The 20,917-nt window shown below is 46.9% G+C and overlaps 1 protein-coding gene across 1 annotated transcript in view; it reads right to left on the bottom strand.

Annotated features, from left to right (window-relative positions):
- The window catches only part of LOC133663680 (platelet-derived growth factor D-like), a 201,301-nt gene extending 180,954 nt beyond the window's left edge, over window positions 1-20,347 (bottom strand). Inside the window, exon 1 of the mRNA XM_062068364.1 lies at window positions 20,270-20,347. Within this exon, the coding sequence (XP_061924348.1) occupies window positions 20,270-20,347 (78 nt within the window). The remainder of the gene's footprint in view (window positions 1-20,269) is intronic.
- Window positions 20,348-20,917: the final 570 nt, after the last annotated feature.

Raw genomic sequence — 20,917 nt, 5'->3', positions numbered from 1 at the left:
TGTGCATCAATGTACTGGTGGATGGTGCTTCACCCTGTTTGCTGAATGTCTGCTCTTGGACAGTGTGCATCAATGTACTGGTGGATGGTGCTTTACCCTGTTTGCTGAATGTCTGCTCTTGGACAGTGTGCATCAATGTACTCGTGGATGGTGCTTTACCCTGTTTGCTGAATGTCTGCTCTTGGACAGTGTGCATCAATGTACTGGTGGATGGTGCTTCACCCTGTTTGCTGAATGTCTGCTCTTGGACAGTGTGCATCAATGTACTGGTGGATGGTGCTTTACCCTGTTTGCTGAATGTCTGCTCTTGGACAGTGTGCATCAATGTACTCGTGGAGGTGCTTTACCCTGTTTGCCTGAATGTCTGCTCTTGGACAGTGTGCATCAATGAACTGTGGATGGTGCTTCACCCTGTTTGCTGAATGTCTGCTCTTGGACAGTGTGCATCAATGTACTGGTGGATGGTGCTTCACCCTGTTTGCTGAATGTCTGCTCTTGGACAGTGTGCATCAATGTACTGGTGGATGGTGCTTTACCCTGTTTGCTGAATGTCTGCTCTTGGACAGTGTGCATCAATGTACTCGTGGACGGTGCTTTACCCTGTTTGCTGAATGTCTGCTCTTGGACAGTGTGCATCAATGAACTGGTGGATGGTGCTTCACCCTGTTTGCTGAATGTCTGCTCTTGGACAGTGTGCATCAATGTACTGGTGGATGGTGCTTCACCCTGTTTGCTGAATGTCTGCTCTTGGACAGTGTGCATCAATGTACTGGTGGATGGTGCTTCACCCTGTTTGCTGAATGTCTGCTCTTGGACAGTGTGCATCAATGTACTCGTGGATGGTGCTTCACCCTGTTTGCTGAATGTCTGCTCTTGGACAGTGTGCATCAATGTACTCGTGGATGGTGCTTTACCCTGTTTGCTGAATGTCTGCTCTTGGACAGTGTGCATCAATGTACTGGTGGATGGTGCTTCACCCTGTTTGCTGAATGTCTGCTCTTGGACAGTGTGCATCAATGTACTGGTGGATGGTGCTTTACCCTGTTTGCTGAATGTCTGCTCTTGGACAGTGTGCATCAATGTACTCGTGGATGGTGCTTTACCCTGTTTGCTGAATGTCTGCTCTTGGACAGTGTGCATCAATGTACTGGTGGATGGTGCTTTACCCTGTTTGCTGAATGTCTGCTCTTGGACAGTGTGCATCAATGTACTGGTGGATGGTGCTTTACCCTGTTTGCTGAATGTCTGCTCTTGGACAGTGTGCATCAATGTACTCGTGGATGGTGCTTCACCCTGTTTGCTGAATGTCTGCTCTTGGACAGTGTGCATCAATGTACTCGTGGATGGTGCTTTACCCTGTTTGCTGAATGTCTGCTCTTGGACAGTGTGCATCAATGTACTGGTGGATGGTGCTTCACCCTGTTTGCTGAATGTCTGCTCTTGGACAGTGTGCATCAATGTACTCGTGGACGGTGCTTTACCCTGTTTGCTGAATGTCTGCTCTTGGACAGTGTGCATCAATGAACTGGTGGATGGTGCTTCACCCTGTTTGCTGAATGTCTGCTCTTGGACAGTGTGCATCAATGTACTGGTGGATGGTGCTTCACCCTGTTTGCTGAATGTCTGCTCTTGGACAGTGTGCATCAATGTACTGGTGGATGGTGCTTACCCTGTTTGCTGAATGTCTGCTCTTGGACAGTGTGCATCAATGTACTCGTGGATGGTGCTTTACCCTGTTTGCTGAATGTCTGCTCTTGGACAGTGTGCATCAATGTACTGGTGGATGGTGCTTTACCCTGTTTGCTGAATGTCTGCTCTTGGACAGTGTGCATCAATGTACTGGTGGATGGTGCTTTACCCTGTTTGCTGAATGTCTGCTCTTGGACAGTGTGCATCAATGTACTCGTGGATGGTGCTTCACCCTGTTTGCTGAATGTCTGCTCTTGGACAGTGTGCATCAATGTACTCGTGGATGGTGCTTTACCCTGTTTGCTGAATGTCTGCTCTTGGACAGTGTGCATCAATGTACTGGTGGATGGTGCTTCACCCTGTTTGCTGATGTCTGCTCTTGGACAGTGTGCATCAATGTACTCGTGGACGGTGCTTTACCCTGTTTGCTGAATGTCTGCTCTTGGACAGTGTGCATCAATGAACTGGTGGATGGTGCTTCACCCTGTTTGCTGAATGTCTGCTCTTGGACAGTGTGCATCAATGTACTGGTGGATGGTGCTTCACCCTGTTTGCTGAATGTCTGCTCTTGGACAGTGTGCATCAATGTACTGGTGGATGGTGCTTCACCCTGTTTGCTGAATGTCTGCTCTTGGACAGTGTGCATCAATGTACTGGTGGATGGTGCTTTACCCTGTTTGCTGAATGTCTGCTCTTGGACAGTGTGCATCAATGTACTCGTGGACGGTGCTTTACCCTGTTTGCTGAATGTCTGCTCTTGGACAGTGTGCATCAATGTACTGGTGGATGGTGCTTTACCCTGTTTGCTGAATGTCTGCTCTTGGACAGTGTGCATCAATGTACTCGTGGATGGTGCTTTACCCTGTTTGCTGAATGTCTGCTCTTGGACAGTGTGCATCAATGTACTGGTGGATGGTGCTTTACCCTGTTTGCTGAATGTCTGCTCTTGGACAGTGTGCATCAATGTACTGGTGGATGGTGCTTTACCCTGTTTGCTGAATGTCTGCTCTTGGACAGTGTGCATCAATGTACTCGTGGATGGTGCTTCACCCTGTTTGCTGAATGTCTGCTCTTGGACAGTGTGCATCAATGTACTCGTGGATGGTGCTTTACCCTGTTTGCTGAATGTCTGCTCTTGGACAGTGTGCATCAATGTACTGGTGGATGGTGCTTCACCCTGTTTGCTGAATGTCTGCTCTTGGACAGTGTGCATCAATGTACTGGTGGATGGTGCTTTACCCTGTTTGCTGAATGTCTGCTCTTGGACAGTGTGCATCAATGTACTCGTGGATGGTGCTTTACCCTGTTTGCTGAATGTCTGCTCTTGGACAGTGTGCATCAATGTACTGGTGGATGGTGCTTCACCCTGTTTGCTGAATGTCTGCTCTTGGACAGTGTGCATCAATGTACTGGTGGATGGTGCTTCACCCTGTTTGCTGAATGTCTGCTCTTGGACAGTGTGCATCAATGTACTGGTGGATGGTGCTTTACCCTGTTTGCTGAATGTCTGCTCTTGGACAGTGTGCATCAATGTACTGGTGGATGGTGCTTCACCCTGTTTGCTGAATGTCTGCTCTTGGACAGTGTGCATCAATGTACTGGTGGATGGTGCTTTACCCTGTTTGCTGAATGTCTGCTCTTGGACAGTGTGCATCAATGAACTGGTGGATGGTGCTTCACCCTGTTTGCTGAATGTCTGCTCTTGGACAGTGTGCATCAATGTACTGGTGGATGGTGCTTTACCCTGTTTGCTGAATGTCTGCTCTTGGACAGTGTGCATCAATGTACTCGTGGACGGTGCTTTACCCTGTTTGCTGAATGTCTGCTCTTGGACAGTGTGCATCAATGTACTCGTGGATGGTGCTTCACCCTGTTTGCTGAATGTCTGCTCTGGACAGTGTGCATCAATGTACTAGTGGATGGTGCTTTACCCTGTTTGCTGAATGTCTGCTCTTGGACAGTGTGCATCAATGTACTGCGTGGATGGTGCTTCACCCTGTTTGCTGAATGTCTGCTCCTCGACAGTGTGCATCAATGTACTGGTGGATGGTGCTTTACCCTGTTTGCTGAATGTCTGCTCTTGGACAGTGTGCATCAATGTACTGGTGGATGGTGCTTCACCCTGTTTGCTGAATGTCTGCTCTTGGACAGTGTGCATCAATGTACTCGTGGATGGTGCTTTACCCTGTTTGCTGAATGTCTGCTCTTGGACAGTGTGCATCAATGTACTCGTGGATGGTGCTTTACCCTGTTTGCTGAATGTCTGCTCTTGGACAGTGTGCATCAATGTACTGGTGGATGGTGCTTCACCCTGTTTGCTGAATGTCTGCTCTTGGACAGTGTGCATCAATGTACTGGTGGATGGTGCTTTACCCTGTTTGCTGAATGTCTGCTCTTGGACAGTGTGCATCAATGTACTGGTGGATGGTGCTTCACCCTGTTTGCTGAATGTCTGCTCTTGGACAGTGTGCATCAATGTACTGGTGGATGGTGCTTTACCCTGTTTGCTGAATGTCTGCTCTTGGACAGTGTGCATCAATGTACTCGTGGACGGTGCTTTACCCTGTTTGCTGAATGTCTGCTCTTGGACAGTGTGCATCAATGTACTCGTGATGGTGCTTCACCCTGTTTGCTGAATGTCTGCTCTTGGACAGTGTGCATCAATGTACTAGTGGATGGTGCTTTTACCCTGTTTGCTGAATGTCTGCTCTTGGACAGTGTGCATCAATGTACTGGTGGATGGTGCTTCACCCTGTTTGCTGAATGTCTGCTCCTCGACAGTGTGCATCAATGTACTGGTGGATGGTGCTTTACCCTGTTTGCTGAATGTCTGCTCTTGGACAGTGTGCATCAATGTACTGGTGGATGGTGCTTCACCCTGTTTGCTGAATGTCTGCTCTTGGACAGTGTGCATCAATGTACTCGTGGATGGTGCTTTACCCTGTTTGCTGAATGTCTGCTCTTGGACAGTGTGCATCAATGTACTCGTGGATGGTGCTTTACCCTGTTTGCTGAATGTCTGCTCTTGGACAGTGTGCATCAATGTACTGGTGGATGGTGCTTCACCCTGTTTGCTGAATGTCTGCTCTTGGACAGTGTGCATCAATGTACTGGTGGATGGTGCTTTACCCTGTTTGCTGAATGTCTGCTCTTGGACAGTGTGCATCAATGAACTGGTGGATGGTGCTTCACCCTGTTTGCTGAATGTCTGCTCTTGGACAGTGTGCATCAATGTACTGGTGGATGGTGCTTTACCCTGTTTGCTGAATGTCTGCTCTTGGACAGTGTGCATCAATGTACTCGTGGACGGTGCTTTACCCTGTTTGCTGAATGTCTGCTCTTGGACAGTGTGCATCAATGAACTGGTGGATGGTGCTTCACCCTGTTTGCTGAATGTCTGCTCTTGGACAGTGTGCATCAATGTACTGGTGGATGGTGCTTCACCCTGTTTGCTGAATGTCTGCTCTTGGACAGTGTGCATCAATGTACTGGTGGATGGTGCTTCACCCTGTTTGCTGAATGTCTGCTCTTGGACAGTGTGCATCAATGTACTGGTGGATGGTGCTTTACCCTGTTTGCTGAATGTCTGCTCTTGGACAGTGTGCATCAATGTACTCGTGGACGGTGCTTTACCCTGTTTGCTGAATGTCTGCTCTTGGACAGTGTGCATCAATGAACTGGTGGATGGTGCTTCACCCTGTTTGCTGAATGTCTGCTCTTGGACAGTGTGCATCAATGTACTGGTGGATGGTGCTTCACCCTGTTTGCTGAATGTCTGCTCTTGGACAGTGTGCATCAATGTACTGGTGGATGGTGCTTTACCCTGTTTGCTGAATGTCTGCTCTTGGACAGTGTGCATCAATGTACTCGTGGACGGTGCTTTACCCTGTTTGCTGAATGTCTGCTCTTGGACAGTGTGCATCAATGAACTGGTGGATGGTGCTTCACCCTGTTTGCTGAATGTCTGCTCTTGGACAGTGTGCATCAATGTACTGGTGGATGGTGCTTCACCCTGTTTGCTGAATGTCTGCTCTTGGACAGTGTGCATCAATGTACTGGTGGATGGTGCTTCACCCTGTTTGCTGAATGTCTGCTCTTGGACAGTGTGCATCAATGTACTCGTGGATGGTGCTTCACCCTGTTTGCTGAATGTCTGCTCTTGGACAGTGTGCATCAATGTACTCGTGGATGGTGCTTTACCCTGTTTGCTGAATGTCTGCTCTTGGACAGTGTGCATCAATGTACTGGTGGATGGTGCTTCACCCTGTTTGCTGAATGTCTGCTCTTGGACAGTGTGCATCAATGTACTGGTGGATGGTGCTTTACCCTGTTTGCTGAATGTCTGCTCTTGGACAGTGTGCATCAATGTACTCGTGGATGGTGCTTTACCCTGTTTGCTGAATGTCTGCTCTTGGACAGTGTGCATCAATGTACTGGTGGATGGTGCTTTACCCTGTTTGCTGAATGTCTGCTCTTGGACAGTGTGCATCAATGTACTGGTGGATGGTGCTTTACCCTGTTTGCTGAATGTCTGCTCTTGGACAGTGTGCATCAATGTACTCGTGGATGGTGCTTCACCCTGTTTGCTGAATGTCTGCTCTTGGACAGTGTGCATCAATGTACTCGTGGATGGTGCTTTACCCTGTTTGCTGAATGTCTGCTCTTGGACAGTGTGCATCAATGTACTGGTGGATGGTGCTTCACCCTGTTTGCTGAATGTCTGCTCTTGGACAGTGTGCATCAATGTACTCGTGGACGGTGCTTTACCCTGTTTGCTGAATGTCTGCTCTTGGACAGTGTGCATCAATGAACTGGTGGATGGTGCTTCACCCTGTTTGCTGAATGTCTGCTCTTGGACAGTGTGCATCAATGTACTGGTGGATGGTGCTTCACCCTGTTTGCTGAATGTCTGCTCTTGGACAGTGTGCATCAATGTACTGGTGGATGGTGCTTCACCCTGTTTGCTGAATGTCTGCTCTTGGACAGTGTGCATCAATGTACTGGTGGATGGTGCTTTACCCTGTTTGCTGAATGTCTGCTCTTGGACAGTGTGCATCAATGTACTCGTGGACGGTGCTTTACCCTGTTTGCTGAATGTCTGCTCTTGGACAGTGTGCATCAATGTACTGGTGGATGGTGCTTTACCCTGTTTGCTGAATGTCTGCTCTTGGACAGTGTGCATCAATGTACTCGTGGATGGTGCTTTACCCTGTTTGCTGAATGTCTGCTCTTGGACAGTGTGCATCAATGTACTGGTGGATGGTGCTTTACCCTGTTTGCTGAATGTCTGCTCTTGGACAGTGTGCATCAATGTACTGGTGGATGGTGCTTTACCCTGTTTGCTGAATGTCTGCTCTTGGACAGTGTGCATCAATGTACTCGTGGATGGTGCTTCACCCTGTTTGCTGAATGTCTGCTCTTGGACAGTGTGCATCAATGTACTCGTGGATGGTGCTTTACCCTGTTTGCTGAATGTCTGCTCTTGGACAGTGTGCATCAATGTACTGGTGGATGGTGCTTCACCCTGTTTGCTGAATGTCTGCTCTTGGACAGTGTGCATCAATGTACTGGTGGATGGTGCTTTACCCTGTTTGCTGAATGTCTGCTCTTGGACAGTGTGCATCAATGTACTCGTGGATGGTGCTTTACCCTGTTTGCTGAATGTCTGCTCTTGGACAGTGTGCATCAATGTACTGGTGGATGGTGCTTCACCCTGTTTGCTGAATGTCTGCTCTTGGACAGTGTGCATCAATGTACTGGTGGATGGTGCTTCACCCTGTTTGCTGAATGTCTGCTCTTGGACAGTGTGCATCAATGTACTGGTGGATGGTGCTTTACCCTGTTTGCTGAATGTCTGCTCTTGGACAGTGTGCATCAATGTACTGGTGGATGGTGCTTCACCCTGTTTGCTGAATGTCTGCTCTTGGACAGTGTGCATCAATGTACTGGTGGATGGTGCTTTACCCTGTTTGCTGAATGTCTGCTCTTGGACAGTGTGCATCAATGAACTGGTGGATGGTGCTTCACCCTGTTTGCTGAATGTCTGCTCTTGGACAGTGTGCATCAATGTACTGGTGGATGGTGCTTTACCCTGTTTGCTGAATGTCTGCTCTTGGACAGTGTGCATCAATGTACTCGTGGACGGTGCTTTACCCTGTTTGCTGAATGTCTGCTCTTGGACAGTGTGCATCAATGTACTCGTGGATGGTGCTTCACCCTGTTTGCTGAATGTCTGCTCTTGGACAGTGTGCATCAATGTACTAGTGGATGGTGCTTTACCCTGTTTGCTGAATGTCTGCTCTTGGACAGTGTGCATCAATGTACTGGTGGATGGTGCTTCACCCTGTTTGCTGAATGTCTGCTCCTCGACAGTGTGCATCAATGTACTGGTGGATGGTGCTTTACCCTGTTTGCTGAATGTCTGCTCTTGGACAGTGTGCATCAATGTACTGGTGGATGGTGCTTCACCCTGTTTGCTGAATATCTGCTCTTGGACAGTGTGCATCAATGTACTCGTGGATGGTGCTTTACCCTGTTTGCTGAATGTCTGCTCTTGGACAGTGTGCATCAATGTACTCGTGGATGGTGCTTTACCCTGTTTGCTGAATGTCTGCTCTTGGACAGTGTGCATCAATGTACTGGTGGATGGTGCTTCACCCTGTTTGCTGAATGTCTGCTCTTGGACAGTGTGCATCAATGTACTGGTGGATGGTGCTTTACCCTGTTTGCTGAATGTCTGCTCTTGGACAGTGTGCATCAATGAACTGGTGGATGGTGCTTCACCCTGTTTGCTGAATGTCTGCTCTTGGACAGTGTGCATCAATGTACTGGTGGATGGTGCTTTACCCTGTTTGCTGAATGTCTGCTCTTGGACAGTGTGCATCAATGTACTCGTGGACGGTGCTTTACCCTGTTTGCTGAATGTCTGCTCTTGGACAGTGTGCATCAATGTACTCGTGGATGGTGCTTCACCCTGTTTGCTGAATGTCTGCTCTTGGACAGTGTGCATCAATGTACTAGTGGATGGTGCTTTACCCTGTTTGCTGAATGTCTGCTCTTGGACAGTGTGCATCAATGTACTGGTGGATGGTGCTTCACCCTGTTTGCTGAATGTCTGCTCCTCGACAGTGTGCATCAATGTACTGGTGGATGGTGCTTTACCCTGTTTGCTGAATGTCTGCTCTTGGACAGTGTGCATCAATGTACTGGTGGATGGTGCTTCACCCTGTTTGCTGAATGTCTGCTCTTGGACAGTGTGCATCAATGTACTCGTGGATGGTGCTTTACCCTGTTTGCTGAATGTCTGCTCTTGGACAGTGTGCATCAATGTACTCGTGGATGGTGCTTTACCCTGTTTGCTGAATGTCTGCTCTTGGACAGTGTGCATCAATGTACTGGTGGATGGTGCTTCACCCTGTTTGCTGAATGTCTGCTCTTGGACAGTGTGCATCAATGTACTGGTGGATGGTGCTTTACCCTGTTTGCTGAATGTCTGCTCTTGGACAGTGTGCATCAATGAACTGGTGGATGGTGCTTCACCCTGTTTGCTGAATGTCTGCTCTTGGACAGTGTGCATCAATGTACTGGTGGATGGTGCTTTACCCTGTTTGCTGAATGTCTGCTCTTGGACAGTGTGCATCAATGTACTCGTGGACGGTGCTTTACCCTGTTTGCTGAATGTCTGCTCTTGGACAGTGTGCATCAATGAACTGGTGGATGGTGCTTCACCCTGTTTGCTGAATGTCTGCTCTTGGACAGTGTGCATCAATGTACTGGTGGATGGTGCTTCACCCTGTTTGCTGAATGTCTGCTCTTGGACAGTGTGCATCAATGTACTGGTGGATGGTGCTTCACCCTGTTTGCTGAATGTCTGCTCTTGGACAGTGTGCATCAATGTACTGGTGGATGGTGCTTTACCCTGTTTGCTGAATGTCTGCTCTTGGACAGTGTGCATCAATGTACTCGTGGACGGTGCTTTACCCTGTTTGCTGAATGTCTGCTCTTGGACAGTGTGCATCAATGAACTGGTGGATGGTGCTTCACCCTGTTTGCTGAATGTCTGCTCTTGGACAGTGTGCATCAATGTACTGGTGGATGGTGCTTCACCCTGTTTGCTGAATGTCTGCTCTTGGACAGTGTGCATCAATGTACTGGTGGATGGTGCTTTACCCTGTTTGCTGAATGTCTGCTCTTGGACAGTGTGCATCAATGTACTCGTGGACGGTGCTTTACCCTGTTTGCTGAATGTCTGCTCTTGGACAGTGTGCATCAATGAACTGGTGGATGGTGCTTCACCCTGTTTGCTGAATGTCTGCTCTTGGACAGTGTGCATCAATGTACTGGTGGATGGTGCTTCACCCTGTTTGCTGAATGTCTGCTCTTGGACAGTGTGCATCAATGTACTGGTGGATGGTGCTTCACCCTGTTTGCTGAATGTCTGCTCTTGGACAGTGTGCATCAATGTACTCGTGGATGGTGCTTCACCCTGTTTGCTGAATGTCTGCTCTTGGACAGTGTGCATCAATGTACTCGTGGATGGTGCTTTACCCTGTTTGCTGAATGTCTGCTCTTGGACAGTGTGCATCAATGTACTGGTGGATGGTGCTTCACCCTGTTTGCTGAATGTCTGCTCTTGGACAGTGTGCATCAATGTACTGGTGGATGGTGCTTTACCCTGTTTGCTGAATGTCTGCTCTTGGACAGTGTGCATCAATGTACTCGTGGATGGTGCTTTACCCTGTTTGCTGAATGTCTGCTCTTGGACAGTGTGCATCAATGTACTGGTGGATGGTGCTTTACCCTGTTTGCTGAATGTCTGCTCTTGGACAGTGTGCATCAATGTACTGGTGGATGGTGCTTTACCCTGTTTGCTGAATGTCTGCTCTTGGACAGTGTGCATCAATGTACTCGTGGATGGTGCTTCACCCTGTTTGCTGAATGTCTGCTCTTGGACAGTGTGCATCAATGTACTCGTGGATGGTGCTTTACCCTGTTTGCTGAATGTCTGCTCTTGGACAGTGTGCATCAATGTACTGGTGGATGGTGCTTCACCCTGTTTGCTGAATGTCTGCTCTTGGACAGTGTGCATCAATGTACTCGTGGACGGTGCTTTACCCTGTTTGCTGAATGTCTGCTCTTGGACAGTGTGCATCAATGAACTGGTGGATGGTGCTTCACCCTGTTTGCTGAATGTCTGCTCTTGGACAGTGTGCATCAATGTACTGGTGGATGGTGCTTCACCCTGTTTGCTGAATGTCTGCTCTTGGACAGTGTGCATCAATGTACTGGTGGATGGTGCTTCACCCTGTTTGCTGAATGTCTGCTCTTGGACAGTGTGCATCAATGTACTGGTGGATGGTGCTTTACCCTGTTTGCTGAATGTCTGCTCTTGGACAGTGTGCATCAATGTACTCGTGGACGGTGCTTTACCCTGTTTGCTGAATGTCTGCTCTTGGACAGTGTGCATCAATGTACTGGTGGATGGTGCTTTACCCTGTTTGCTGAATGTCTGCTCTTGGACAGTGTGCATCAATGTACTCGTGGATGGTGCTTTACCCTGTTTGCTGAATGTCTGCTCTTGGACAGTGTGCATCAATGTACTGGTGGATGGTGCTTTACCCTGTTTGCTGAATGTCTGCTCTTGGACAGTGTGCATCAATGTACTGGTGGATGGTGCTTTACCCTGTTTGCTGAATGTCTGCTCTTGGACAGTGTGCATCAATGTACTCGTGGATGGTGCTTCACCCTGTTTGCTGAATGTCTGCTCTTGGACAGTGTGCATCAATGTACTCGTGGATGGTGCTTTACCCTGTTTGCTGAATGTCTGCTCTTGGACAGTGTGCATCAATGTACTGGTGGATGGTGCTTCACCCTGTTTGCTGAATGTCTGCTCTTGGACAGTGTGCATCAATGTACTGGTGGATGGTGCTTTACCCTGTTTGCTGAATGTCTGCTCTTGGACAGTGTGCATCAATGTACTCGTGGATGGTGCTTTACCCTGTTTGCTGAATGTCTGCTCTTGGACAGTGTGCATCAATGTACTGGTGGATGGTGCTTCACCCTGTTTGCTGAATGTCTGCTCTTGGACAGTGTGCATCAATGTACTGGTGGATGGTGCTTTACCCTGTTTGCTGAATGTCTGCTCTTGGACAGTGTGCATCAATGTACTCGTGGACGGTGCTTTACCCTGTTTGCTGAATGTCTGCTCTTGGACAGTGTGCATCAATGAACTGGTGGATGGTGCTTCACCCTGTTTGCTGAATGTCTGCTCTTGGACAGTGTGCATCAATGTACTGGTGGATGGTGCTTCACCCTGTTTGCTGAATGTCTGCTCTTGGACAGTGTGCATCAATGTACTGGTGGATGGTGCTTTACCCTGTTTGCTGAATGTCTGCTCTTGGACAGTGTGCATCAATGTACTCGTGGACGGTGCTTTACCCTGTTTGCTGAATGTCTGCTCTTGGACAGTGTGCATCAATGAACTGGTGGATGGTGCTTCACCCTGTTTGCTGAATGTCTGCTCTTGGACAGTGTGCATCAATGTACTGGTGGATGGTGCTTCACCCTGTTTGCTGAATGTCTGCTCTTGGACAGTGTGCATCAATGTACTGGTGGATGGTGCTTCACCCTGTTTGCTGAATGTCTGCTCTTGGACAGTGTGCATCAATGTACTCGTGGATGGTGCTTCACCCTGTTTGCTGAATGTCTGCTCTTGGACAGTGTGCATCAATGTACTCGTGGATGGTGCTTTACCCTGTTTGCTGAATGTCTGCTCTTGGACAGTGTGCATCAATGTACTGGTGGATGGTGCTTCACCCTGTTTGCTGAATGTCTGCTCTTGGACAGTGTGCATCAATGTACTGGTGGATGGTGCTTTACCCTGTTTGCTGAATGTCTGCTCTTGGACAGTGTGCATCAATGTACTCGTGGATGGTGCTTTACCCTGTTTGCTGAATGTCTGCTCTTGGACAGTGTGCATCAATGTACTGGTGGATGGTGCTTTACCCTGTTTGCTGAATGTCTGCTCTTGGACAGTGTGCATCAATGTACTGGTGGATGGTGCTTTACCCTGTTTGCTGAATGTCTGCTCTTGGACAGTGTGCATCAATGTACTCGTGGATGGTGCTTCACCCTGTTTGCTGAATGTCTGCTCTTGGACAGTGTGCATCAATGTACTCGTGGATGGTGCTTTACCCTGTTTGCTGAATGTCTGCTCTTGGACAGTGTGCATCAATGTACTGGTGGATGGTGCTTCACCCTGTTTGCTGAATGTCTGCTCTTGGACAGTGTGCATCAATGTACTCGTGGACGGTGCTTTACCCTGTTTGCTGAATGTCTGCTCTTGGACAGTGTGCATCAATGAACTGGTGGATGGTGCTTCACCCTGTTTGCTGAATGTCTGCTCTTGGACAGTGTGCATCAATGTACTGGTGGATGGTGCTTCACCCTGTTTGCTGAATGTCTGCTCTTGGACAGTGTGCATCAATGTACTGGTGGATGGTGCTTCACCCTGTTTGCTGAATGTCTGCTCTTGGACAGTGTGCATCAATGTACTGGTGGATGGTGCTTTACCCTGTTTGCTGAATGTCTGCTCTTGGACAGTGTGCATCAATGTACTGGTGGACGGTGCTTTACCCTGTTTGCTGAATGTCTGCTCTTGGACAGTGTGCATCAATGTACTGGTGGATGGTGCTTTACCCTGTTTGCTGAATGTCTGCTCTTGGACAGTGTGCATCAATGTACTCGTGGATGGTGCTTTACCCTGTTTGCTGAATGTCTGCTCTTGGACAGTGTGCATCAATGTACTGGTGGATGGTGCTTTACCCTGTTTGCTGAATGTCTGCTCTTGGACAGTGTGCATCAATGTACTGGTGGATGGTGCTTTACCCTGTTTGCTGAATGTCTGCTCTTGGACAGTGTGCATCAATGTACTCGTGGATGGTGCTTCACCCTGTTTGCTGAATGTCTGCTCTTGGACAGTGTGCATCAATGTACTCGTGGATGGTGCTTTACCCTGTTTGCTGAATGTCTGCTCTTGGACAGTGTGCATCAATGTACTGGTGGATGGTGCTTCACCCTGTTTGCTGAATGTCTGCTCTTGGACAGTGTGCATCAATGTACTGGTGGATGGTGCTTTACCCTGTTTGCTGAATGTCTGCTCTTGGACAGTGTGCATCAATGTACTCGTGGATGGTGCTTTACCCTGTTTGCTGAATGTCTGCTCTTGGACAGTGTGCATCAATGTACTGGTGGATGGTGCTTCACCCTGTTTGCTGAATGTCTGCTCTTGGACAGTGTGCATCAATGTACTGGTGGATGGTGCTTCACCCTGTTTGCTGAATGTCTGCTCTTGGACAGTGTGCATCAATGTACTGGTGGATGGTGCTTTACCCTGTTTGCTGAATGTCTGCTCTTGGACAGTGTGCATCAATGTACTGGTGGATGGTGCTTCACCCTGTTTGCTGAATGTCTGCTCTTGGACAGCCTGTACTGAAAGCCCATTTCCTTGTACTTTGAAGTGGAATGACAATGCCGTCCAATCAGAGAGGAGACACACACCCACTCTGTGTAAAACTGTTGCTGTTACTGCCTCGCTTTACAGAGTGAGATGTAAATATAATTATTTCCTCACTGTCACGCTTCAAATCAAAATAAAGCCATCGTTCATGTTATGGCCGGTCAATAGACAGAAGAGCCAGCAGAGAAAACCATTTTCAATTCATTTCTAACCGGAAATGAATGGAAAAAGGTTTTCTCTGCATTTGTGTTCTCAATTTGTATCTTTTCTACATCTTTGTGTTGCCAAGTCCCCAGTATTGAAGGTGTGCATTAGGAGGCCACAGGGAGCTGAGGACATCAGTCATCAGTTGCCAAGTCCCCAGTATTGAAGGTGTGCACTAGGAGGCCACAGGGAGCTGAGGACATCAGTCCTAATGTATAAATCCACCTTCAAAGTGGCCACATTGCTGTTAAAAAGGGACAATTGTTTTCGAATGCTTCATGCCATAAAAGTCTCACTCTTGTCATTTTCTGAAAATTGGCCGCCCTGCATGTATGCTAGCCACAACCCACAGGGGGCGCCACTGTGCAACACAATCAACAAATCAGGACAGCACAAACAACACAATACACTTGTGTATTGTGTTGTTTGGATTTGGATTTGGATTTGGATACTTATCCATAGCTGCTCATTAGGACCGTAAAGATCCATAAAAAGCAAGCCTGACTGATCCAATGTAGAAGTCATCCATCTTCCTGCAGCTCCACGTCAAAGTGGTGTAGTGGGAGTCATGTGCCAGGCAGGCTGTGAGATTGTCAACAAGCTGTAACACAACTCATCTCCACTTTTTACTGGCTGGGATTTTGTAGTTCAAACTTGCTCGCTTCACATTTCCAGAACAATTCAAATGCTTTACAAAAAGGGAATACTTGCATTTGCATTCCTGCAACAACACGACGTGCACAACTAGAGTAGACCTCCTTCCACAACTAGAGTAGACCTCCTTCCACAACTAGAGTAGACCTCCTTCCACAACTATAGTAGACCTCCTTCCACAACTAGAGTAGACCTCCTTCCACAACTAGAGTAGACCTCCTTCCACAACTAGAGTAGACCTCCTTCCACAACTAGAGTAGACCTCCTTCCACAACTAGAGTAGACCTCCTTCCACAACTAGAGTAGACCTCCTTCCACAACTAGAGTCGACCTCCTTCCACAACTAGAGTAGACCTCCTTCCACAACTAGAGTAGACCTCCTTCCACAACTAGAGTAGACCTCCTTCCACAACTAGAGTAGACCTCCTTCCACAACTATAGTAGACCTCCTTCCACAACTAGAGTAGACCTCCTTCCACAACTAGAGTAGACCTCCTTCCACAACTAGAGTAGACCTCCTTCCACAACTAGAGTAGACCTCCTTCCACAACTAGAGTAGACCTCCTTCCACAACTAGAGTAGACCTCCTTCCACAACTATAGTAGACCTCCTTCCACAACTATAGTAGACCTCCTTCCACAACTAGAGTAGACCTCCTTCCACAACTAGAGTAGACCTCCTTCCACAACTAGAGTAGACCTCCTTCCACAACTAGAGTAGACCTCCTTCCACAACTAGAGTAGACCTCCTTCCACAACTAGAGTAGACCTCCTTCCACAACTAGAGTAGACCTCCTTCCAGGCAGAACAATTCTAGCCAGTCAGACGCTTCCATTCAAATTTCAAACAAGGGGTTAAATGTTTACAGTTAGGGGTTTAAACTAGGGCTAGCTTTTCAAACTTAAGTTTGTTTTTCATTTAGGGATGTTCTGATCATCCATGAGTGATACCATCACATGTATTGACTGAAAATGGCTCAATTTATTTATGGTGAGTGGGATTGACAGTTTAACAATATCAACACAATATTTAATCGAGTTTCTTACTTTATTCATAATAAAACTACCATCTATCCATCCATTTTCTACCTCTTGTCCCTCTCGGGGGCGTAGGGGTGCTGGTGCCTATCCCAGCTGCATTCGGGCGGAAGGCGGGTACTACGGTTTAAATCCTCTGGTTTTTGCTCTCATTTCCTGTACACAGGAGGTTGTGTACAGGAAATGATCCCTGAATTAGACAACACAATTTAAAAAAACAACAAAGTACAAATATATTCACATCTTTAGTATCGATCACATATTGTTACTGCCTTTTGTTTCGATTATCCTCTCTCCCCACTCTTATTCATCTACTTGTTCATTTCCTGTTAATAACTGCTGTAATATGTTTTCATCTACACTTCTTAAACTTTACTTAGCACTTATTTCTTGCGTCTTTTTAAAGCTAGCTTATTGGCTAGCTTAGCAGGTGCAGACCTGGCTTGCTCTCGTGTAACATCTTTAGCCTTGTCCTCCAATGATAACAGTACTTAAAATACTAAGAAATGCAGTTGATTTGCCACAATGGAGGTGATTATTATTAGCTTCAGGGAGCGGTTCCACACGGAGTATAGAGATAACTGCAAGCCTCAGTGGGACTAAAAATAAAGTGTCAGCCAGAGGGGACTTTGTTAATTAATCAGCAATGGCAAACACATACTTTTTCACAAAAATGGTCCAATAGGAATCATAGTTTGAAACACTTACCCAGATATGCTAAAAAGTTAGGGGATTGAAGTGGAAAGAGAGAATTGGACATTTCTGGAACTTTCATCCCCCACATATTCGTGCCTCTGACCCATTACAATCATTCAAAAAACAGTTAAAAACTAACCTCTTCAAACAAACTTTTAATCTCCATTAACCTGAACTTTTAAATGTTCTATCTTATTTATTGATTGATTTTTTTTAAAGCATCTATGAGTCTTGATAAAAGCAATATAAAAAAAGTATTCATATCTTTAATGATGTATGTTTTCTCTCCTTTGCAGGACAACATCAGGATTCCAAAAGACTGCACTAAAAATCACTGACTTATCTTCATCCTGTCTTCATGGCTGCATCTTTCTTCCTTCCTTCCTCGGTGCCTTCTGCTGGACATGTCTCTCTGTGGGAAAATGGACATCATTTAACGATCATGCAGTTTTAAGTCCATTCCTGATGAAAAGTATTGCTTGTGTACTGTAGTACAGCCACATAGGACGGTGCTATGTTTTATTGACCTTTTCAATGTAGTGATATATCATAAAAGTCACATTTGACATTTAAAAGACAAACAACGCTTCACATCAAGATGGCCAAATGTTTGTGTTTTGGCATCCCAAAGTTGGACCAATCAGACGCTTGTTGACACACTAGAGAGCGGTAGAGGCAGCAGACGAGGAGAAGCCGTTTCAGCATCCAGAAGTCAATGAAAACGCATTGCATCTTTTACATGCTATTGGTAGAAAAGATGCACAAATGGACATAAACATTTGAAGGTTAGCAGTACGTTCTTTAAATGAGACTACGGTTTGGCTCAGACGCCATGTGTGTGTTTTCTTTGGTACTCGCTTACATTCCACCATTTGGACACGTTATGCTCCATCATTGTTGTCCTGCTGAGCAGTAAATCGTAGCTGTCCTACCTCGTTATGTGCAATCTTTAGCTCCCGTTAAACACACATACACATGATACAAGGCTTCTGCAGTTCTAATACAGTGGAACCTCTACAATCCAGCGACACTCATTGAGCTTTTTCACACATTTCTTGCAAACGAAAGCAGCCTCAAAATGCCAAGTAAAATGATAATGACAGTTTGATCTTGGAACATATTTCTATGTTCATTATTTGTTAGGGGATTTCATATGGAAAAAGTTGTTACTAAATCCAAACAAATCATCAAATGTTAGACCTTAGAAGTTCCACTGTACATTTAATGTTTATGAAATTACAGCCAAGCACGGACGTTATGTCATGTAAATATGATGGAATATTAGGATGCATATCACTGTTGTTCAATTTAATAACCATATACATTTTTTATACTCTCTCACCACCTGTGTTTCCATACTGTGCAGCTGTTTCAATTCCTTGTCATGTGTCCGCAATAAAAAACATTTGTACAAGAGCCAACTTACAATGTGACTCTTTGGCTTCATCCATGCTGCCAGGCGATTAGCGCCTCAATCCCTCAAGAAGATTAGCCTCACAGGTGCGGCCGTGACATCGACGCTAATCAGCCTACGTCGCATGCATGCACACGTGTGACGCAGGGCCCTGTTTACTGCTTGACACAATAGAGCCTCTGCTGGTAGAAAACAAGTAGAGCACTCTGTCTTGAGAAAACACTCACACATGCACACACATATACATATATATATATACATACAGTATATATATATATACACTGCTCAAAAAAATTAAAGGAACATTTTGAAAACACATCAGATATCAATGGTGAAAAAAAAGTGGGATATCTATACTGATATGGACAGTTTAATGTCTCAGGAACAAAAGGATGCCACATCTTTTGATGAAAATACACATTTTCAGCCTACAGAGGGCTCAGTATATAGACACCCCAAAAATCAAAGTGAAAAAATGATGTGGCAGACTCGTCTATTTTGCCTAAATTCAATTTCTGCAACTCAAAATGATTTTCAATATCTTGTGTGGCCCCCACGTGCTTGTATGCATGCTTGACAACATGCTCCTAATAAGACCACGGATGTGTGGCCCCCAGGTGCTTGTATGCATGCTTGACAACATGCTCCTAATGAGACCACGGATGTGTGGCCCCCACGTGCTTGTATGCATGCTTGACAACATGCTCCTAATGAGACCACGGATGTGTGGCCCCCACGTGCTTGTATGCATGCTTGACAACATGCTCCTAATGAGACCACGGATGTGTGGCCCCCACGTGCTTGTATGCATGCTTGACAACATGCTCCTAATGAGACCACGGATGTGTGGCCCCCACGTGCTTGTATGCATGCTTGACAACATGCTCCTAATGAGACCACGGATGTGTGGCCCCCACGTGCTTGTATGCATGCTTGACAACATGCTCCTAATGAGACCACGGATGTGTGGCCCCCACGTGCTTGTATGCATGCTTGACAACATGCTCCTAATGAGACCACGGATGTGTGGCCCCCACGTGCTTGTATGCATGCTTGACAACATGCTCCTAATAAGACCACGGATGTGTGGCCCCCAGGTGCTTGTATGCATGCTTGACAACATGCTCCTAATGAGACCACGGATGTGTGGCCCCCACGTGCTTGTATGCATGCTTGACAACATGCTCCTAATGAGACCACGGATGTGTGGCCCCCACGTGCTTGTATGCATGCTTGACAACATGCTCCTAATGAGACCACGGATGTGTGGCCCCCACGTGCTTGTATGCATGCTTGACAACATGCTCCTAATGAGACCACGGATGTGTGGCCCCCACGTGCTTGTATGCATGCTTGACAACATGCTCCTAATGAGACCACGGATGTGTGGCCCCCACGTGCTTGTATGCATGCTTGACAACATGCTCCTAATGAGACCACGGATGTGTGGCCCCCACGTGCTTGTATGCATGCTTGACAACATGCTCCTAATGAGACCACGGATGTGTGGCCCCCACGTGCTTGTATGCATGCTTGACAACATGCTCCTAATGAGACCACGGATGTGTGGCCCCCACGTGCTTGTATGCATGCTTGACAACATGCTCCTAATGAGACCACGGATGTGTGGCCCCCACGTGCTTGTATGCATGCTTGACAACATGCTCCTAATGAGACAACGGATGTGTGGCCCCCAGGTGCTTGTATGCATGCTTGACAACATGCTCCTAATTAGACCACGGATGTGTGGCCCCCACGTGCTTGTATGCATGCTTGACAACATGCTCCTAATGAGACCACGGATGTGTGGCCCCCAGGTGCTTGTATGCATGCTTGACAACATGCTCCTAATGAGACCACGGATGGTGTCTTGTGGGATGTCCTCCCAGATCTGTCTAAGGGCATCAGTGAGCTCCTGTAAAGTCTGAGGAGCAACCTGGCGGCGTCTGATGGAGCCAAACATTATGTCCCAGAGGTGTTCTATCTGGTTTAGATCAGGTGATGGTGAGGGCCATTCTATTGTGTCAATTCCTTCATCCTCCAGCTACTGTCTGCATACTCTTGCCACATGAGGCCGGGCATTGTCGTGGACCAGGAGGAACCCAGGACCTACTGCACCAGCGTAGGGTCTGACCATGGGTGGAAGGATTTCATCCCAAGACCTAATGGCAGTCAGACTGCCGTTCTCTAGCCTGTAGAGGTCTGTTGGTCCCTCCATGGAAATGCCTCCCCAGACCATCACTGACTCACCACCGAACGGGTCATGCTGAATGATGTTGCAGGCAGCATAGCGCTCTCCTTGGCTTCTCCAGACCCTATAACGTCTATCACAGGTGCTTAGGGTGTCTTATACTGTATAACCGCTTACAACAGGAACTTAACATCACAAAGAGGCAAGCCCATAAAAATAGGTTACATTATTTTGTAGTTTTATACAGTATAGGCGACATATATAAACCCTCTGTTACTTTTTGTTGTTGTTGTTGTTGTGTGTGTGAGGCTCTGTATATTTGGAGTTAGGGTTAATATGTTTTTTTTGTTTTAACTGCCTGTGTTGTTTTTGCACTTATCCTGTTATTGCGTTCAAACGAGGACGTTTGTTTTTGTAGGAGGGGAGGTATGTAACCTATTTTTACGGGCTTGCCTCTTTGTGATGTTAAGTTCCTGTTATAAGTTATACATGTTATATATGTGCAATCTACTAATA

The sequence above is a fragment of the Entelurus aequoreus genome, linkage group LG13 (genome assembly GCF_033978785.1).
Source record: "Entelurus aequoreus isolate RoL-2023_Sb linkage group LG13, RoL_Eaeq_v1.1, whole genome shotgun sequence".
Taxonomy (NCBI): Eukaryota; Metazoa; Chordata; class Actinopteri; order Syngnathiformes; family Syngnathidae; genus Entelurus; species Entelurus aequoreus.
Note: the sequence above shows the minus strand (reverse complement) of the source record. Positions and strands in the feature narration are given on the sequence as shown.